The following is a 23,190-nucleotide window of genomic DNA, read 5'->3' on the forward strand; positions in this document are numbered from 1 at the left end:
ATACAACAGCCAGTATTTACAGCATGTTATATCTGATAACAAATATCATCACCAATATCATCGTTATTCCGTTTAATTCTGTTTCAGAACGAGAGCAACATTTTTATCCCAAATTGTTAAATTTTAAACACCACTGCAAGCATCTATAATATAATATATTATCCATTTATATTGTAAAAAAATATTTGATATTTGACACAAATAAAAAAAAGGAAAAGGTGATTAATGAGGACTAAAATGACTTTGAGATCAAAGTCATGCCATTTGTTTTTCTGACAATGCAATTATGTGGTTTAATTCATACTTGCATAACAAAAATATATTAAATGGGAATAAATCAGATTTTTTTGGTTTAACAAAAAGGTGTGCACCATGGTTCAATATTGGGACCATTTTTTTTTTTTTAATTAATGTTAAAAATTACTGCCAATTATTAATAATTGTAACGTTTAGCTTTATGCTGATGATGCCGTCATATATCTGTATCTTATTCTGATATTTTATGGAACTCCTTTGCATAAAGTTGTATTTTTAAGCAAACTTATATATATATATATATCATATTTTGCTTTGGTCTGTGCATGTTATCATTGAAGATGTTATTGTTTCTTGAGTATTCTTGAGTATATATATTTTTTGGTTTATATTTGATTGGGTACACTGATCAGTATAGACCTTTTTCCTGAGTAAACGATGAGCGCCGCCATTACGAATTCTAACGTCAGATTGGATGCTCTTCTGTTCCAGTCTCCATAGGAACCCATTCAAATAGCATCTATCTGTTTTTAATGTAGCTAACATCTGCAATTCCGTGTCATTTACACACTTATTAAACTTCGAGGAGTAAGGCACTGACAAATGACGGTCATTGCGACATTGCAAAGTGATGGCGCTATAGAGCCATGTGCTTTTTAAAAACATTTTAATAGGTTTAACATTAGATTAACAGCTCGGAATATACGCTACTTTGACTAGAAACACTGGAGACCGGAAATGCAAAGCATTCTTCAGGTTAAGAGTCAGGCATGACTTCCGCGTTCAGGAAAAAGGTCTATATTTTGTAGTATATATTTTTTATTTGTAATTTCAATTTTGTGGTCTCATTTTCTAATTAACGTTAGTGTTTTGTTGTTAGGCATTATGGTTAAACTTATTCACATTTACTGTTAGTCAAGCCTTCTTAAACCAAAAACTGAATAAGATGACGATATTACTATTTTTACCATCTCTCTGAACCAAAGAAATAAACTGAAATTTAAGACTATGTACACTACCAGTCAAAAGTTTTGAAGAGTAAGATTTACAGTAAGTTTTTTAAAGAAGTTTCTCATGCTCATTAACCCCGTATTTATTTAATCCAAAGTACAGAAAAAAACAATACAATTTTGAAATATTTTACTATTTAAAATAAGTTTTTTTATTTGAATACATTTAAAAAATTTAATTCCTAAATTATACTAACAAGCTTTCGAATAATATAGTGCATAAATGTTAGAAAAGTTTTTTTTTTATTTCAGATAAATGTTGAACTTTGGATATTTCTACTCTTGAATCCTGAAGACTGGAGTAATGATGCAGAACATTTAGCTTTGTTTACAGGAATAAATTACTATTTAAAAAATCTTCAAATAGAAAACAAGTTCTTTTAAATAGTAAAAACTGTTCAAAATTTGTACTGTTTTTGCTGTGCTTTGATACAAATAAATGCAGGCTTGGTGAGCAGAAAAGACTACTTTAAAAACATTAAAAATCTTACTGTTCAAAAACGTTTGACGTGTGTGTATGTATATATATATATATATATATATATATATATATATATATATATATACACATATATATTATATACACATATATATTATATATATATAAAATTGTGTATTACTAAAGTGTTGCACGGCTTAACAGGCACCAATAATAAGGAAAAAAAGCACTTTGCTTAGTACAGCAGGGGGTCAGCAGTGTGTCCAGCCTAACTCATCTGCGTCCTCCATTCAAACCTGTACATTCACACAAGCTCTCACTCACTCTCTACTGCCTACTAAAGCACAGGATCTAGCGGGATGAAAGCCCCAAGGCTGCCCCTCTGCCTTGCTTTCAATGCGACTATAAGGAGACACAGTTCTCTTGAAGACCTCCAGCTGTTCAGAGAGTCAGCCCGTGTGCTGCTCCTCTCCATTCAGTCAATTACATCTAACAACCAGCCCAACAGAGGAGCATGACTTCATAATCCAGTAGAAGGATCCTAATAGAACGGCTCATGGGCATGAATACAGATAAACAAGTTTAATAAAGGACCGCGTAAACTGAAAGAGAGGACATTGTGTTAACCACTGGACTGTGCTCTGATAACATGATCTATGTAATGATCTATATTAGGGACAAACTGATATAAAAACACTGACTGATACAATAGCCAATATTTATATACTCTTCTGCCTCTTTTAAATAAAAATCTAAAATTTTACATTAATAAAATAAAATAGAAAACTGCAGTCCAGCAGTTCATTCATTTATTTAAAATTTCCTGTTTTTTTTTCAGTAAGGATGCATTAAACTGATCAAAATTGGTCGTAAATATATTTATCTTACAATATATATATATATATATATATATATATATATATATATATATATATATATATATATAGACAGAAGGACTGTCAAAGCAGAAATACATTGCTTGAAGAACTAGATTGAGCAATTACAACATCCACCAGCAGACTCTTGATATGAAGCCCTGCTCTTTACTCTTTTGTTCCTATATGACTTCCTGTATTATGAGATTATTTCCTTTCTTTTCATTCTCCTGTAATAAGAATAAAGTTCTTCCTCAAGCAGGAATTAAATTCAGATGGCAATCACCCAACAAGACAGTGAACAGGAACTGAACCATGGCTATGGATTTATGAAACCGTCATCCTGAGTTTTTCTCATCATCACACAGAAAAAAGCAGACAGTGAGAGTAAGAGAGGAGAGAAAAAAAAAACGATACAGACGGAGACAGAACTGTAAGGATCTCCACCGGCGGTCGAAAGGGCCTTCCTGTGGGGCTCGTCTCTGTCAGACAATGTGTGGATCTCTGCTGTAAGCCCAGTCTAATCAAAGCTCTTCAATACAGAGCACTGACACCCTGAACAAATGAGTCACAATAAGACTGACAATACAACAGAATGAGAACAACTATTTACAGTAACCACTATAAATAAAATCACATTCAAAGTCTGACTAGCACCTATTAAGAAGCTTATGTTAACATTAAAGGTGAAGCGTGGCATTTAATTATTTATTTTTAATAGAATTTATTTAAATATAAATTTTGTGGTCTCATTTTCTAATTAATGTTAGTGTTTTGTTGTTAGGCATTATGGTTAAACTTATTCACATTTACTGTTAGTCAAGCCTTCTTAAACCAAAAACTGAATAAAGATGACGATATTACTATTTTTACCATCTCTCTGAACCAAAGAAATAAACTGAAATTTAAGACTATGTACACTACCAGTCAAAAGTTTTGAAGAGTAAGATTTACAGTAAGTTTTTTAAAGAAGTTTCTCATGCTCACTAAGCCTGTATAAAACACACTTTTTTTCTCTCCTCTCTTACTCTTAGCACCTATAAAACACCTTTATTAAGAAGCTTATGTTAACATTAAAGGTGAAGCGTGGCATTTAATTATTTATTTTTAATAGAATTTATTTAAATATAAAAATATTTTGTCCTAGCCCAACAATTGATTCTGAGGGGGAAAAAAAATCTATATTGTAGCTCACTCCAGAATTAAAATTTCCTGATAAGTTACTCATCCCCATATCATCCAAGATGTTCATGTCTTTCTTTCTTCAGTCGAAAAGAAATTAAGTTTTTTTGAGGAATACATTCCGGTATTTTTCTCCATATAGTGGAATTCAGTGGGGATCAACAGGTTGAAGGTGCAAATTTCAGTTTCAAAGGCTCTACACAATCCCTGCCGAGAAATAAGGTCTTTTCTAGCGAAACGATCTGTCCTTTTCTAAAAAGAATAAAAATGTATATACTTTTTTGATTCACAAATGCTCATCTTGCATTAGCTCGACTTCATGCATTACGTAGTCACATTGAAAAGGTCACGCATAACGTAGGCAGAAGTACCAACCCAGTGTTTACAAAGTGAACATGCAAGAGAGTCAAACGCCCTTTACAAAAAAAGGTAAAACAGCGATGCCGGATGATTTTGAAGTTGGAGGAGAAAATGAGATGGAGTTATTCAACCTACCCTACCTTTTTGAACCGAAGTACACAGACGAAGAACTAACCACACACCATCTTACCAACTTGATAACTTAATGCATGAAGATGAGCTACTGCAAATCGAGCTACTGCAAGACAGGCATTGGTGGTTAAAAAGTACATACATTTTTATTTTATTTTTAGAAAATGACCAATCAATTTGGCTAAATAAGTCCCTTATTCCTTGGCTGGAATAGTGTAGCTCCATTCAAAGCTGCATTGAAACTGCTGTTTAGACCCTATAGTCCACTATATGCTGAAAAATCCTGTAATGTTTTCCTCAAAAACCGTCATTTCCTTTCAACTGAAGAAAGAAAGACATGAACATCTTGGATGGCATGGGGGTGAGTAAATAAACAGACAATTTTAATTCAGGAGTGGACTAATCCTTTAAGATATCTTAATGGCCTGTTTTGATTGGCCAGACTTGCATGGGGTAAAGTTTAAACTTTATTTCATCAAGATCATCCAAAATCTGCCTGACGGGTGCGCTACAGCGATCAAAAGTACGAAATCGCTCATAACTCCTAAACTGTTAGTCACATGCTCAAGTGTCTTATGTTGTTGGAATTCTTGGCTCAGATTCGATTGTGAGCGGAATTTTTAGGTATTTTGGATTTTTTGAGAGAAAAAAAAAAACTACTTTTGCAAACTAGTCCTGGGTTTTTTGGCCAGTCGAAAGCAAACCAGTACAGAAAGATTCTCTGGAGAGTGAATATCAATAATTATCAAAAAACGATGAACTTCTGACTCGACATCGCAAAGGGACGCCAAAATGTTTGAAAGGAGCAGGGCCACTTTTAGTAAAATGCCTCCTGAACGGAATGAGATATTTTCGTCAAATTCGGAACACTTATGTATGAGCTCAATCTGAGGTCACAGGACAAAAATTGTGGCACTACAAAAGGGAAAAAAATAAATAAAATAAAAATAAATCGCAATACCTACACAACCACTTGTCCTATCAACATGAAAATCGCTGTGCAGTTTTGGTCCAAAGTGCCTCTAGTGTCTATAAGAACATTTGCGTATCTCAAAAAAAAAAAATCTATTAGAGGAACAAAACACGATGGGCCTGTTTGACTCACGGCCCCAAAGCTCTAAAAGCTTTGAAGGGCGTAAACGATTATATACACGACAGAACTCCTCATTGCGGACAATTTTGCCTTTAGAACCACTGTCAATCAAATCGTTTGGTAAATAATTAATTTAAATTATAAAAAAAAAAAAAAAAAACTACTTTTGCGAACTAGTCCTAGGTTTTCCGATCAATCCAGAAGCAAAAACACTGCAGTACAAATCTCTGAACTCCCTGGGTCAATAATTATTGAAAAAAATGTTTTTATTAACCTTTTGCAAAGCTATAACGGGGTCGTTTAGAATAGGGGCCTGTCCAAATTTACCCAAAACCCTATAAAACCTAAAGGAAAACTCAAAACTTCACAAAACCTGGTGAGCACATACAGGTAATCCTAAACAAGCATACAAAGTTTTAAGGAGATGGGGCAGTCATAAACGTTAAAAAACATAATTTTCTATGGTAAATTACAAGGATTCACAAAAACTGCTTTGATTTGATTTAGGTGCTTACAGGCTTGCTACAATATCTTTTTTTCATATGTGGTTAAATGCCTCAAAGGGCTTTAACTTTAGTAATCGCTGTTTGCAGCTATATTTTTGTCTTGTTTTCCCAACAAAACAAATACCTAATCAAGATTAATGCATTTAATTCAGATGGAAAATGACTTATATTCTACATAAAACAAGACTCAATACCTTCTCTTATTTAATATTCTCTTATTATTTAACCAAAACTTATTTAACCAAGTTAATATGGACAAATCTTTCAGGAAAAAAACTTTTTTTTAGGTAATTTGCTTTCAAGTAAATGTATCTTGATATAAGAATGTTTAGATATTTGTACTGGTAAACAAGATTGATACTGAATTTAAAAAAAATAAATAAATAAATACATTTTGCAGATTTGATCTACCTCAGCCCCTCAGTGTTTCTCAGTGCTCTAGATCTAAAAGGCATTCAAGCTAAGAACCTTTCCTTCATCATATGAACAGTGCCATCTAAATTCAGCAGAGCTCCATTAAGCATCATAGTTAAGCAGCTATGTCCTGCAATGACAAGGAACAAGAGTGAACACCTTAAGCACAATTAGAAAGACTGGCCTTCTTCCCCATAGTTCCTCAGCATCCATCACTCTCAGTCATGAGCGATCACCCTTGCGTGATGCGCTTTCAGTACATGTTCGTAAGACTCCGTCTTTGACTGATTTGGCAGCAGCTTATTCCTCAGTCTCAGATCACGCCGCTTCGTTTTTCTACTGGTCGGATGAGAGCCGAAGGCCATTAAAAGAGAGGGTAACGGATGGTGTGTCAGCAACATGATGAGTGTAGATGTAGACTCACGGGATCAAGGCAGATGGAGACGAGCCGGACGTTCTGCTCAGTGGTCTAAAACTGTAGACCTGAGGGTCTTTACTCATCACTGTCTCTCTTTGTCTTTATCTATCAGTCTCTTCAATGTTGATTTAGTTACTTTTACTTACCTACCGCTGGATGTGTGTACAAACACAAGAGAAGTGAAGAAAGTCAATGACATGCATTTTTGCGCATTTAAACACAGCTACCAGTTCAGAACAAAAGGAACTGACAGTTCTTGAGGATGTAATTAAATGCTGAAGTCATACTACAGACTCAACATTTGGATATCAAACCCCTAGGGTCTCACCAAGCACCAGAAAATGTATAGACATATGTCAAAAATATTTGTAAGGTCAAGTATTGATCCTGATTGAAAGGACACCCTGGATGCACTTAAATCTGGAGCTATTGATGAAAAAAAAAATCAATTTTCTTTTCAATCTCAACATTCACAATGCGTTTCATGGATGTGTGTTTGGGGGCGGAAAGAAATTCTTAAAAGTAAAATCTTGTACTACACTGATAGAAAATAAAATAATAGTTAAATAATAATCACTGGTATTTGCATTAGACTAGTCACTTGCTGAAGCCTCATGATTAATGTTCTGGTGATAGCAAATGAACAAAACAGACTTTTGATTCAGTATTCACTTCAAAAGAAAATGATCAAAACTTCAATGAAATTGATTACAGTTTATCACTCTTACTGGCACTTAAGGACTGTGTTCATGATGGGATTCTAGCATACTGCATACTGAATACTGTGCAGTGTGCATTACGTACAGGCTATTATTTTACATTATACTACGGGGCCGTTGAATGCTTGAATCTGATTGGCTGACGAACGTTCTAGAGGTGTGCATTATTTTCAGGGAAACGCACGGCGAACGTAGTTCCAGGCAGCTTTTGACCGCAGTACATGTCTATATCACTTCGCCTATATCACTTCGCCACATGATTTCAAAGGTCCTTACAGCCCAAAACAGCAAAATAACCAAAACGCACAATGACACTGGCCAAACTAATAAATACAGTAAACAATGGGATAAAAACGACAGATTTTGTCCATGTTTTTTCCACAATATTACGTTTTATTATCTACGGAAAGCACAAACTCTATTTCTCTCGCTCGCTCTCACTCACAGACGCACACACATACAGTTAGCACTCGCGCTAATGTAGTTAGCGCTGCTCTGACGATGAACAACTTAAAAACTACATGACAGATCTCACAAGCGAGGTAACAATGGCGTGGTCTTGAAGAAAATGGACTTAACGTTTAACTGTTAGTAGAGACGATGCTGCCAGTCACCTTTGAGAGACACACAGACTTGAGAGAGGTAATTCATGCACTTAATATCTTTCTCTCTCTCTCTTTCTGTCTGTCTGTTTGTCTGTCAGTCTGTCTAAACTTCATTAGTTTGCTATCAACGGCCCAAGCGTCGTTACTAGTTCTAAAATGACGTTTTGGAACTAGCAACGAAGCTGTTGGATGAGCTGCGTAACAAATTAATCCTACTCACAATAGCGTTTTAAGGATAAAAACCGGACGAATGTCTTGAGATATATAATTTGATCGATGTCTTGAGGTGTGGTAACTGTAGTATTCAGAACACTTACTCCACATCACCACCTCGGGTGTGCATTATTTTGTTAGAATTCTACGGCCCGTCGTCAATTATTCCTTACATAGTATGTGAAATAAAACACATTATGCTACAATAAACGTTCCAAACTGTAGTATCTCTTATATTGTTGCCACTTCACCTCACTGCATCATTTTTAATGCTTTCAGTAGTGTGTAGTAATATCCAAAAAATGGCTATGTCCCTTTTTAATATATATATATATATATATATATATATATATATATATATATATTTGACATATGTCTATACATTTTCTATTTGTGTTTGAGCTCTGGGGCATATTGAAGGTTTGAACTTGCAATATCACAGACGATGTACAAAAGGCATCATTGTGGGAAAAAAATATTTCTCAGCTTTTATTTACATTTGAACAAAAATGGCATGTCCAAAATTATTCATACCCTTTGCAAACTGTCACAGTCTGTGGGAAAAATCCAAAGTTCTATACCATTCCAAATAGTCCAAGCTGTTCTAAAGCTTCCTAATTACCCTGATTCATTGGGAACAGTTGTTTTAAACTCTATATTGATAAAAAAAAAAAAAACATTCAAAAAACCTATCATGGTTTCTGAAAAACAAAAGCAGCAATTTCAACATGTGAAAAGAAATACTTCTTAAGCAAATCATATCAAAATGATTTCTGAAGAATCATGTGAGACAAGACTTAAGTAATGATGCCATCACAGGAGTAAATAACATTTTAAAATATATTAAAATAGAAAGCTGTTATTTTAAATTGTAACATTTCACAATATTTACTGTTTTTTTGATCAACTAAATGTAGCCAGTGTGACTCCAAAAACACTTTAAATACAACTGCACTGACCCAAAACTTTTGAAGGGTACTACAATTATAATGCATCTGCCAAAATCATAAAAACTGTAGGCTATTATCCATGGAAAAGTCCCTCTGCTGCATCTCACAGCTCTCTATGTGCATAAAGTCTGAAGAGACATCCTGATTTCCAACAGAGCTTAGATGTCTTAATTTACATTTACAACCTGTCTCCAATATTGTCAAAAAGATTGTGCGTACTGTTAGTTTAGTTTAACATTTTACAAGATTTCTGCACATCGTCACAGAGCGCCATGAACTATGGGAGTTTACAGTGATGTCATGGAGCGATTCCTAAACATGTCAAAGGTGATAAAAGTGTACAGGTTCCTCTGTGTAGAAGATAACCCTTCTGCCAGACTTCCACACGCAGAGCAGACACAGATCTTAACCACAAGGCCTCAGGTGACACTTGCCAGACACCCTACAGTGGAAAGAGACCTCTGAGCTAAAACACGTACTTCCTCTCTCCTTCATCTGACTCGTCCTAAATCACAATCAGTCTCCCTTCTCTCTCCTGCCATCTGTCTTTCATGCTGTCCTATTTCTTTCCTTCGCATCCCTGCTTTTTCATCCTCCGTTCTCTCCCCCTGGCCCATCTCACGCCTGACAGCATGACAAATGCTGCGTTAGACACTCTGCTGCCATGTGGCCTGTTTCGGATTAGGCGGGAGATCGCGGCGGAGATGTTTACACTGCCCATCAGTGCCGGTGCTTCAGCAGACTGCAAGGTCAGGATGGAAGAGAGAGACCTGTGCACGCGGACAATGGGGAAAGGTTGAGAGTGCCAGAGGTAATTTAAAACAGCAGCTCCTGAGGGACACATTACCCACAAGACCAACAAAGAGACCCAAAGGTTAGAGATAGCGTCAATGAGAACAATATGGAGAAGCTCGAAAGAACTGAGCTATGTATCCCAACATTATTTTTAAAATTCCTGTGCTTGTAACTAGTATTAGCTAGTCTAATAAGTTTATTCTTACACTTTGTTTTAATAAACCAATAAAAAAAAGAAAAAAATAATTACACTGTACTCCAGTTTAATACAGTTAGGATATGTCGAAAAACTCCAATCTCATTTTCCCCTTCCACTTCAAAAAAATCACCCTACATCACTGCAGAGGTACCAACCCAGTGTTTAAAAAGTGAACATGCAAGGAGGGTCAAACACCCTTTACAAAAAAAAAAAAAAAGATAAAACAGCGATGCAGTGCGATTTTGAAGTTGGAAGAGAAAATGAGATGGAAGTTTTTCAACATACCTTAATTGTCTTGAACCAGAATACACAGAGTTCGCATCGCAGAGCTAGACAAGACGAGCATTTGTGGTTAAAAGGTGTATAAATATATTTTTTTATTTTTTAAATGACAGATCGTTTCGCTAGACAAGACCCTTATTCCTCAGCTGGGATCATGTAGAGCCCTTTGAATCTGCATTGAAACTGCATTTTTAACCTTCAAGCCGTTGAATGTTTTCCTCAAAAAACTTAATTTCTTTGCAACTGAAGAAAGAAAGACATGAATATCTTGGAAGACATGGGGTGAGCAAATGATCAGGAATTCTTTATTTTGAAAGTGGAATGATCGGAGATACTGGCATCTATCATTTTCAAAGCTGCTTTGCTGATAAAATAATTTAAAAGCATTTAAAGAAAGTTTTTGTCCTTGTTATTATTAATTCTGACATTAATTTTCATTTTTACACCAAACATGTATACTGGTTCAAAATATCAGTCTACTTGAGTCGTAATAATCGGTATCGGCTCTGGAAAACATCCCTAAAATGAATAAAAAAATATTTCGATTCATTTAATTCACCATTCATAAGTGTTCCCAGATGTCAATTTTTTGTTTGTTTGTTTGTTTGATTGATTAATTTTTTAATTAAAGGGATAGCTTGCCCATTCAAGGTTTGACTTTCATTGTTATGTTTTACCAAAAAGATTTCCTTTAATAATGTTAGTGCCCAAACTGTTTTGAAACTGACTGCTATCGTATGGACCAAAAAAAAAAAAAAAAAAAAAGCAGTAAGACATTTTTCCAATTATCTTCTTTTATGTTCCGAAGTAAACAGAAAGTCAAACTGGTTTGGAACAACATCAAGGCAAGTATTTTGGGTGAACTATTCCTTTAAATAAGCTTTTAACTAGATAATACCAACCAAAAGTTTGACTCACTCTTTATGAGCATTTCCTCATTTTATAATAATCAAGACATTACAACTATGAAACTTATAGTGTATCTTATAACTACCTTATATTTTCGTTTCTGTCATGAGAAATTACAGCTCTGCATGCTCTTGACATTCTTTCGACTAACCCAAAATTTTACTAATGTTTTTACTTTGTAAAGATTAAATAAATAAAACTTTTTTATTAATACTTGTGTGATCAGATCAGATACAAACATTTGACACAAACTTGACCAAAAATTGGAAATATTAAAATGATTTCTGAAGAATCATGTGACACTAAAGACTGGAGTAATGATGCTGGAAATTCAGCTTTGCATCACAGGAAAAAATACAAAATACATTCTAACAGAAAACAGTTGTTTAAATTGCAATATTGTTTATAGTTTTACTGTATTTTTGATCAAATAAATGAAGCCTCGATGAACAGACACTTCTTTCAAAAACAATTAAAAATCTTAATTATTCCAAACTTTTGGCTTTCGGTTTATATCTAAACATTCTTTATTTTAGTAATAAGTTCTCAAACCTGTCTTGTAAACTTTTTTCTTGCCTTTATTTTCGCTTTTTTCAATTGCCTTTTATTCAGAGATGTTGTCCCATACTTTAAATAAACTAGAACTAGAACTAAATAGTTTTCTTATGTCACAAGCTATACTTTTGTCAAATTATGTACAAAAAAAAAAGTTATGTTAAAATTTAAGTTTAAAAAGTATGTTAAATTATTTAAATGTTATGTTATGTCACAAGCTATAATTTTGTCAAATTATGTAAAAATTATATCCTAAAATTAGTTTTAAAAAGTATTTTAATTCACGTAAAAGATTTTTTTTTTGTAAAAATAAAAAAGAAAAGAAAAAAAGTGTGAAAATATTATTTAAAATTGTAAAATTTAAAAGTGTGTGAGAAAAGTGAATATAAAATTGTGTATTTTAAATACATAAAATGCTAGCTGTAAAATTAGTTTTAGTCAGGCGACAATTCTCTTACAAAAACAGGTAAAATGTAGCTTCCACAACAGAATGCTATTAAACAAATGACACGAGTCAAGATGTGATGGAAATGACACTAGTGGAAAGTTCATAACTTTCAAAAAAACAACACTGTGATTAATCTCCTGTTGGACATTGTTAACAAGCTAATTAAACAAGCTAGTGCAAGTTTGAAAAGCATTCGGAGAGTTTCTTTTCTAAAAGTCCAACAGGCCAAAAGTTCCCATAGTTGAAGAAACACCCATAAGCTCTGAGCTTCGCTAGTAATTATTCAGCAGCCCAGCAATGACACTTCGTCTCAAAATGAGCATTTCCAATTTTCACATGCCAACTATTTCCAACTGAAGAATGCAGAGCAACTTTAGCGTTCCTCCAACTTAATATTAAAAGTGAGCCCCGTGAGTGATGAGAACTGTCTAACGGCTGCTCCAGTGTGACAAACTAATTAAAGTCTTTCAACTAAAGTCTTTCTCATGCTTTAACTCAAGCTTTCTAATGCCAAACAACAGTGTGCTGAATGTTTAAATGTGCATCAGAACAAATCCACAACCTCTCCCACCCAACAGCTCACGTCTCATTAGATATCACTTAAATTGATGTGGAACAACCATACGCATGTCTGCTGTAATAAAACAAACAAGATGAGTAATGAATGAAATACTGCATTTTAACAATTAACAGACAAAACGGATAAATGCTTAGTTAATATGTCTGACAGAGAGCAGAGAGCACTGAGCCACCAACTGAACCTTCTACAGACCTACATATGATGAAAACATCTAAATCAAACACATAAAGCGCGCAGGACGTGAGTGTATGGGGAATCTCTCTACTAGCGTGTGTGTGTGTGTGTGTGTGTGTGTACTCACCAGTGTTGGGTGTAACGCGTTACAAAGTAAAGCGTTACTGTAATAATATTACTTTTTTCAGTAACTAGTAGTGTAAGGCATTACTCGTCTGAAAAAAGTAATATTATTACAGTTTTCCCGAGCTAGTTACTTGCGTTACATTTGCCAGTAGCACCTTCATCACACACAAGGCACACGACAACACAGAGAACAGAAGGGAAGGGGAGGGGGGCGTGAATGGAACAGTGATTGGTCTGGGTTTGGCACGAGGTATCATTAAATTACCATCACCGATTGGTCGACACCCGGCAGCCAGCAGCAGAGCGGCACTTGCAAATAGAGACCTGCAAACCCGCGGGACCCAACGCAACAGAGTGCGGCGCGGGACAAAACTTGAAGGGCAAGTGCGTGTGCTGGTGCGGGCGGGTAGAGACTCGTGTGTGTGTGTGTGTGTGCGGGATGCGGGAAATTAAAATGATTCGCGGGACTTCCGCAATATAGAAATATCTAAACATAAAATATCTAAAAAACAAAAAAATGTTATTCATCTGTTGCACAAAAGCAGCAAGAACAACATATATGATTAGTAATCGCAAGAATAGGCAGTTTCGATTTAAAATCGAATGTTTTAAAATGTAGCCATCTGCTGATTTATGGAACGCATCGCCAATCAATGGTGTTTAAGATAGAATTCACTCACTGCTCAAAAGTTTTGAACAGTGCTGAATATTGCGTGCTTACGAATCACAACACACAAAGTGTAGACATTTATGAAAGATGAATTGTGCATAATATCCATTGTGTTATAAGAGCTTTATGAGATCGCGTATGCACTGAGATGTCAGCTTTAAAGGAGCTTTGTTTGTTTGCATTCTGCCGTGGATGCACGCAGTAGGTCATGTTTGCTTTTTTGTTAAGAATAACAGTGGTTTGTGTAAGAAAAAAGTAACTAGTAATATAACTAGTAATATAACTAGTTACTTTCTCCAGGGAGTAATAAAGTAAAGTAAGGGATTACTATTTTTGAGAGTAATATGTAATATGTAATATATTACTTTTTTGAGTAACTAACCCCAACACTGGTACTCACTGACAGACTCCAGATGACACTGCTGGTCTCAACAGACCTTTGGGCATACTTATCAAAGCAGACATCACTAGTGCAAACATATGTGTGCTAAACAGCCCACAGTGCCAAAACAACATCCTTTCAAATCAAATTAAAATGATCTATGAGTTCGCATACTCACTGACTGAACATGTAAACAGTCACTTCTGGCACGCCAATACCCAAAAACAATTTCAAATGCTGGCAAAATTATGACTCATTTCCCTTTAGTACAGAGACATACTTGCATACACGTGAATACAGTTCCTCTGTACATACAGTGCAGTACAAAAGTCTGAAACCACTTGTGAAACTGCTTATATTTTGCAATAAAAAAGCAAGGATGCATTAAATAGAGCAAAAAGGTGATAGTAGACAAGACTCTTCATCAAGAAACTTCTATCTAAACTATTTATTTCTTCAACCATGACAGCTTTAAAGGATAGGTTCAATTCCAGAACAAACATTTACAGATAATTTACTCACCCCCTTCTCATCCAAGATGTTCATGTCGTAAAGAAATTGGTTTTTGAAGAAGACGTTTCAGGATTTCTCTCCATATAGTGGACTTCTATGGTGCCCGCGAGTTTGAACTTCCAAAATGCAGTTTAAATGCAGCTTCGAAGGGCTCGAAACAATCCCACACGAGGAAGAAGGGTCTTATCTAGAAATGCTCCGATCAGTATTTTTGGGGCCGATCACCAAGATCATGATCTGCCGATTGCCGATCACTGCCGATCACAGAATGGCAGGGGAATGGGAATCTTTTATCTATAATCTAGCAGAGTTTGCACCATTTGTAGAAATGAAACTAACTCTAAATTATTGGAAAAAAAATGTAGAAATAGGCTGCAGTCAAGATCTTGAAGAACCACCAAGTTAGAGTTGTGCCGATTGACGATAGTATCGTGTATCGACGATAGTTAGAGATATGCCAGTTGCTGATGCCTTTGACGATAGCAAGGCGATTATTATTATTATCCATCAAAAAGGCGCCTAACTTTAGCGATGCAGTGCAGAGAGTCGGTTCTAGGATGCTTCAGAAACTTGCCGCGGTATAAACACACGCATAGAGTGGCCACTTCGCCTTAACGCGCCGCATGGGGAAGAGATTTATTCATCATACAGTGTAGATAGATAAACTGATTATAACAGGAGTGTTTTTTAAAGTGCACCTCGCACTAGACTAGGCTACACTAGTTACACTAGTGATGAAGTTCTTTGATAATTTGTTATTTGTAGCTGCTTTTTAAGATGATGTAAGGATTATATTATCCAGCATTGCACAGTCATTAGGATAAAGGTAGTAAAATGTGGTTTAGGCTGAATTAAATACGATATATCAGAATCCGTCTGTATATAGGAAACATAAACATTCACCTCAGTAGCATCTATATGCATTAATTAGAATTACGATGCGATAAAATGGCGCTAAACATACGCACGTGAATTACACGGACACCTCCTCATTCTGTATGAACTGAACTACAACATGAACTGATGACTACAAACATACAGCGGTAACATTATTGCAATATGACGGGTATAGAAAGATACATTCAAGCACGCACATTTACCACTCACTGAAGATAGCAGAGAATGAAACCGAAAGTAAACTTGAACGTCTCCAGCAAAACTACAGTCAGCGCTCTGTACACGCACAACTTAGTCACATGCCAAATAACAAGACTACCCTTACAAAACGAATAAGGATTTTAGTACATAGAGATTATTAAATAAATTAGCACGATAGTATCGTGCGATCTCACAGGCTGACGATAGGACGATATGAAAATTGAGCATAGTCTTTATCGGACACTTTGAAAAACTTAGAGACGGGAGAACTCATGTTGCCACTAGTAAGCTCCGCTCTGCTGTTGTTTGCCTGTGCGCCGTGCATGCACGTGTGAAAAAGTCGCGCGAGTAATTTAGGTCAAGTGATCGGCTTTTTTGATCGGCACTTTTGGGGTTAGCCGATCAAGCTATTTTTAGCCAATATCGGCCGATCAAGATCGGTGGCCGATCAATCGGAGCATCACTAGTCTTATCTAGCAAAATGATCAGTTATTTTCTAAAAAATTGACAGTTAATATACTTTTTAACCTCAAATGCTTGTCTTGTCTAGCTCTGCGTGCACTCTGTGTATTCCTGTTCAAGACAGTTAGGGTAGGTCAAAAAACTCTCATCTCATTTTCTTCTCCAACTTCAAAATCAACCTACATTGATTTTGCCTACAACCGACAACCTCCACTGTTTTGCTATTTTTGTAAAGGGTATTTGATCTTCTTTGCACGTTCACTTTGTAAACACTTGGTCGGTACTTCTGCAGCAATGTAGGACGATTTAGAAGTTAAAGGAGAATATGAGATGGGAGTTTTTTGACCTACCCTAAATCTCTAGAACCAGAGTACACGTAGAGAGGTTAAAAAGCATATCAATTGTCAATTTTTTTTTTTAGAAAATAGCCAATCGTTTCGCTAGGTAAGGCCCTTCTTCCTCGGCTGGGATCGTTTAGAGCCCTTTGAAACTGCATTTAAACTGCATTTTGGAAGTTCAAACTCATGGGCCCCACAGAAGTCCACTATATGGAGATAAATCCTAAAATGTTTTCCTCAAAAAACATTTACAGCTGAAGAAAGACAGACATGAACATCTTGGATGACAAGGGGGTGAGAGTACATTATCTGTAAATTTGTGTCCTGGAAGTGAACTTTTCCTTTAAGGAGAAGAAAAACTCTTAACCATACAACTGCCCCTAAAATTTCACATGAATGCCTAATAGCGTTTAATAGCCAAAAGCAACTGCGTTCACAGATTTGCATGAAGGCAAATTCAGCTCTCCTCCTCTGCTCTGCCCAGCCGGTGAACAATCTATTCAAAACGCTGAAATTGATTTTTTTGCCTTTCTGCTTTGTGAATTAATTGGGGTAATAAAACAAACCTATAGAGCATAAAATAGTATTAGAGAGCTGCTCTGCTAACAGGGATTTCCCAGGTCATCATATAACTAAATGAAAGGTGGCTGATTGGATTGTGAAGACGTGTGCTCTTCCTGTGTTCATGGATGGCTGAGTGCTGAGCATTCATTTGGACAGGAAGAATAATCCACTTAGAGAGGCGGGTCGGGCCATACGCTGAGCATTTGGGGAATACCTGGGTGTGCGTCTCATTGATTTGCAAGGTTGTTTCTTAATGATAAATCTTTGCAGGGATTATGAGTTTCCACAAAAACACATTTTTTAAAAAAGCACAGACTTTTGTCTGGTCCAAAACAGTCCCTGGCCACTGATTCAGTGATCTGTTTACCATGCATATTGTATGCATTTACACATTTTAACATAGCCAATCATAGAATGCTGCAGGCATGGTATATGTTTGTAGACCAAGAATGCACTACTGGTTCATCATCACAAGTTTTTCGTTAAATGCCCAAAACAAAGTCTTAACACAAGTTCAACATATGTGACCATGCATCACGGGGAAAGTGTGCGTTTGCACTGCACATATATCGAAAACGTGCACATAAAAAGCTTGAAAGGACAAATACACACAAAATTCTGAAAATATCCTTGTAACACAGTCTCTTTTATCTTAAGTTAATGTAAACATTTTATAAAGAAAATTCATGTATAGCAGTAATATTCCTGCTTCTGTCTGTTCCATTAATGTCAATCAAAGAACAAAAGAAAAAGAAAACCACTCACTGATATTGACTGAATAACTTTTATAACTTTAACACAGATTATTCTCTATTGTATTCATAAAAAGAAAGCTATAGTGTTAACATTTGATTACATTTGATTTCAGTTTCTGTACATGAACTTTGTTCAGTTGTATTTACTTTTGCTACTGTGCTCTTATGTTTGTTCTTATTTTATTACAGACTGCATACTTGTCTTTATTAATGTCTGAAATCTATATTAGTCAGTCTAGTTATTTTTGTGAAAACCATAATCAAAGCTTATGTAAGTGTTCTTTAGGCTGCAGATTTTTGTTCATGGCATTCACCTGCAACAGAATGTTTTGCAAAAAGACAGAATAAATGTGACCCTGGACCACAAAAGCAGTCTTAGGCAGCAGGGGTATTATTTGTAATAATAGCCAAAAATACATTGTATGGGTCAAAATTATAGATTTTTCTTTAAGCCAAAAAGTAAAGATCATGTTCCATTAAGATATTTTGCAAATTTCCTACTGTAAATGTATCAAAACTTCATTTTTGATTAGTAATATGCATTGCTCAAAACTTTATTTGTACAAGGCGATTTTCTCAGTATTTTGATTTTTTTGCAAACTTAGATTCCAGATTTCAAACGGTTGTATCTCAGCCAAATATTGTCCTATCCTAATGATTATTTGTTCAGCTTTTAATTGATGTCCAAGTCTCGATTTCAACAAATTGACCCTTATGACTGGTTTGTGGACCAGGGTCACAAATATGTATGATATTTAAATGTTTGACTTTTTTTTATATCTAATCAGAAACAATAAGCAGCATCGTAATCACTAAACTTCAAATGATACCCAACCCTATTTATAGCATATGTTTAGCTTTTTTATCTCTTTATTTATGCTTCAAATTCATAAAAGTTGTGTTTGTTTGTCAGAATCATGGTGAACAAAACATCATAAAAGAATCATAAACCTTTGTTGTTCACAGAGCGTTTTTTTCCTGGAATAAAACCAGTGGAAAAATCCAGGAACCAGGGTGATGCCAACATCCAGGCTGGCCTACGAAAATTCGTCACCACTCCAGGACTCTTGAAAATGCATGTTAGCATCAAGTGTTAAAACACACCTAGAGACCTCTGAATTCTGCCAGACAGAGGGCAGGGACCGGTTTGTTCATTCACCATGTGTGAACACCTTTGAGTTAAAATTTCAAACGCTCTCTTACCACTTCTTTCCTCACTCAAATATCATGTCTGTATATGCAGAGGCACGTGTGATCTCTCTTCTTAACAAATGATCCAGATACAGATGTATGTCAGACCCTGTCGACGTGACAAACGGCATATTTACAGCCGTGGAGAATGAAAGAGGAAAAGATCACTCAGTCAACTGACACCTCCACCTTGAAGTAGAGACGGGGAAACTCGAGCACGTCCCAGGAATGCCTGGACCGCGAAAGAAAAAGCCACTTTTCCAGCACGCTGAACTTTGCGAGCACCGTGTCTACTTTTACAATGAAACTTAAAACACAAAGGGGCAGATTTACAAGGAGACACAAAGTAGCTCGCACATGCGAACATACATACGCACGATTCCCCGGCCTACTGCGCTGAGGGTTTAATTTCAGAGTGTAAACATGTTCTAAATCACACACACACTCTGACATTTAGAAGAAATAGGTGTGTGTGTTTTCAGTATTGGAAGTGTGCATGACATCAAGCAGAGGTGAAACCTGCCTAGATGAAAAACACATGGTTCCCTAAAGTGCAGTAGTATAGAACTGAAACGACTGAAGTATTCCAGACCTGTCCAAACTAAGAGAATATGTCCTTGCCCGCATATATGAAGAAAAAAAAATGCTGGAGGTCTGAATATAAAAGTTTAAATAGTTTTTCTCTGATGGTGAAATTCTTCAGGCAGGTATTATTACAGTTTAAAGATTTGAAACTGAGGTTGCTTAAGGTGAGCTGTGTATCAAAAGTGATAATTTAATACGAACAAGTGCCATAATGCGGTAAGAATGGTGTTCATTTCCTCACAGCTACAGTCAGTCAGAGCATTTCAAGCTTAAACAGGGCCTGATTATGCCATATAATATCATTTCTCATAGTGGCAGTCTATTATTTCACTCGCCTCAGAACTCAGAAGCATTTATGTTTGATCACAGCTCTGTTTCTCTAATGTGGAAATATTACCACTACCTTTTTGTACGGACTGTACTTATCCTTTCTATTGGATACATACTGGATTTGAGGGCAGATGAGTTGACTTCAATCTCTCCTCCTTGGATTGGCTGGAAACAGGCGAGTTCAGAGTCGTACGGTTCTGGGCTGGACTGTCCGTTTAGGCTGCTTCTTGTTCCATTCCCGGGACTCATGGCGCGCCTCTGCTGGGCCTCCTGTTCCTCGTACACAGCGATGAGCTGTGGGACACACAGCACAACAATACAATTTAGAGCAGATACAGTTGAAATGTGCACACAAAGACACGTTCATAGAGAAACTGAGTGCAACATTCGGGTTCCGGAAGTAAAAATTCCATTCTTCATTCATTTTCGCTATAGGGGAACTGATTTTTAATAGTGCTGTCAAAATTAGCGTGTTAACGCAGGCGATTAATTTATCCAGTTTAATGGTGTCAAAAATATTTAACGCAGTTAACGCTGAGGTGGAGCTAGGGTTGGCCATTCCACTCACAACTACTGCTTCTGTCTCTTTTTTCTTGACAAGAAGAGCGTTTATTTAGTCGCAGAACTTTTTACGACCACATCAAATAGGTGACTTTTCAGACTTTTCGAGAATCATAAGCAAATCACCCACCCAATACTATGAAGCATTGAATATGATGCAATCAAGTTAGTTTTCCCACACTCTTAAATGACTTAAAGGTCAACAGACAAAACACATTGTGAGCAGAGACTTGAAGTAGCAGTAAACCCAAAATCAACACCTTTTTTAAGATTATTCATTGTCCAGCTGTATCTTTAACTTTTGTGCAAAAAAAAAAGCAGCAGCATAGACTGACCACATCACAATCCATAACCAATTCCAGAAATACACACATTAAACTACAGAAGCCTGATTCTGGCACTGAATAAAAAATAAAAATAAAAAAAAAGGTTATTGCAATTTTTTTAATCTTACAATTCTGATTTTCTTTCCTCACAATTGGAATTTACGTCTCGCAATTCTGATGTTTTTCTTTGAATTGTAAGATATACACTTGCAATTGCGAGTTATAAAGTCAGAAATGTGAGATATAAACTTGCAATTCTGAGAAATTAAGTCAAAACTGCCTAATATAAACTCACAATTGCAAGTTATAAAGTCAGAATTGTGAGATATATATTTACAGTTCTAAGAACCGTTTTTTTTTTCAATTTTACTTTATAACTTGCAATTGCTGAGTAAAAAAATAAGAATTGCAAGTTATTGTCACAATTCTGACTATATTTCTCTCAATTGTAAGTTTATATCACGCAATTCTGAGAAAAAAGTAATAATTGAGAGTTATCTCACAATTCTGACTATATTTCTCTCAATTGTAAGTTTATATCACGCAATTCTGAGAAAAAAGTAATAATTGCAAGTTTTTTATCTCACAATTCTGACTACATTTCTCTCAATTTTGAGTTTATATCACGCAATTCTGAGGAAAAAAAGTCAGAATTGTGAGTTTATATTTTACAATGCTGACTTTATAACTCGCAATTGCTGAGAAAAAAATAAGAATTTCGAGTTTTTATCTTACAATTCTGAATATAATTCTCTCAATTGTGAGTTTATATCACGCAATTCTGAGAAAAAAGTAAGAATTGCACGTTTTTATCTCACAATTCTGACTATTTCTCTCAATTTTAAATTTACATCATGCAATTCTGAGGTAAAAAAGGCAGAATTGTGAGTTTATATCTCACAATGCTGACTTTGTAACTTGCAATTGCTAAGAAAAAAGTAAGAATTGCGAGTTTTCATAAATTCTGACTATATTTCTCTCAATTGTGAGTTTATATCATGCAATTCTGAGAAAAAAGAAAGAATTGAGAGTTATCATCTCACAATTCTGACTATATTTCTCTCAATTGTAAGTTTATATCACGCAATTCTGAGAAAAAGGTAATAATTGCAAGTTTATCTCACAATTCTGACTACATTTCTCTCAATTTTGAGTTTATATCACGCAATTCTGAGGAAAAAAAGTCAGAATTGTGATATAAAAAGTCGCAATAACCTTTTTTTTTTTTTTAGTGGTGGAAACGGGCTTCCATACACATGTAAAAACAATCATATTTGATTGTTGGAGACTTTCAATCAGAATAACCTCTGGGTTATCATCTGGATGACACCCAATCAGAATCACACAACAGCTGTTTAAAGACAACTCCATAAGCATCACACAATGGCTGTATCCAAATTTTTCATTTGTTCACTCAATCACTATTGCCCATACGCCACATAGAGCAGTTGACAGTACAGTAAATGAAAATGAGGGAGTGATTTGTGTTTATTCACCCCTAAAGTAGCAGTAAAGTCATTGACATTAACTGATTAGACGTGTGTTACATAGGTACTAAGCTAATATCTGAACCATTCTCCAAATGATCATTTTGTCTGTTGTACAGCCCTTCACCACTAATGTTCTCTGCAAATTAGTTAGTCAAGAAAGATAAAACACTTACCATTAAGTTTAAGTTAATGGCTAAAAATAAATTACTCATTACCAATCTGCATAATTTTCACATTATATTGCAAAACACAGACTGATGAATTTGTTAAAAGAAACTCAAGGAAGCATTAAATCCAAAGTGATCCAAAGTGACAAAAACTTTTACCTCGTTAGAAAAGATTAATATTTCAAATAAATGCTGTTCGTTTCAATGTTATTTTCGTCAAAGAATCAACACTGACCATAATAAATGTTTCTTGAGCAACAAATTAACATATTACAATGATTTCTGAAGGTTCATGTGACACTTTCGACTGGAGTAATGATTTTTTTCTGGAGTAAAAATTCAGCTTTGCCATCACAAGAAATAAACTACATTCAAAAATATATTAAAACAGAAAACTTTTATTTAAAATTGTATTCATACTATATATATATATATATATATATATATATATATATATATATATATATATATATATATATATATATATATATATATATATATATATATATATATATATAT

At 35.2% G+C, this 23,190-nt stretch overlaps 1 protein-coding gene across 2 annotated transcripts in view; it reads right to left on the reverse strand.

The window, feature by feature from the left end:
• Positions 1–23,190, reverse strand: part of pard3bb (par-3 family cell polarity regulator beta b) — a 456,057-nt gene that overhangs the window by 338,788 nt on the left and 94,079 nt on the right. For both annotated transcript variants that reach the window (XM_073845438.1, XM_073845437.1), the window contains exon 4: positions 20,244–20,421. In XM_073845438.1, coding sequence (XP_073701539.1) covers positions 20,244–20,421 — 178 coding nt within the window. The remainder of the gene's footprint in view (positions 1–20,243; positions 20,422–23,190) is intronic.

Source organism: Garra rufa, chromosome 8 (genome assembly GCF_049309525.1).
Source record: "Garra rufa chromosome 8, GarRuf1.0, whole genome shotgun sequence".
NCBI classification, from domain to species: domain Eukaryota; kingdom Metazoa; phylum Chordata; class Actinopteri; order Cypriniformes; family Cyprinidae; genus Garra; species Garra rufa.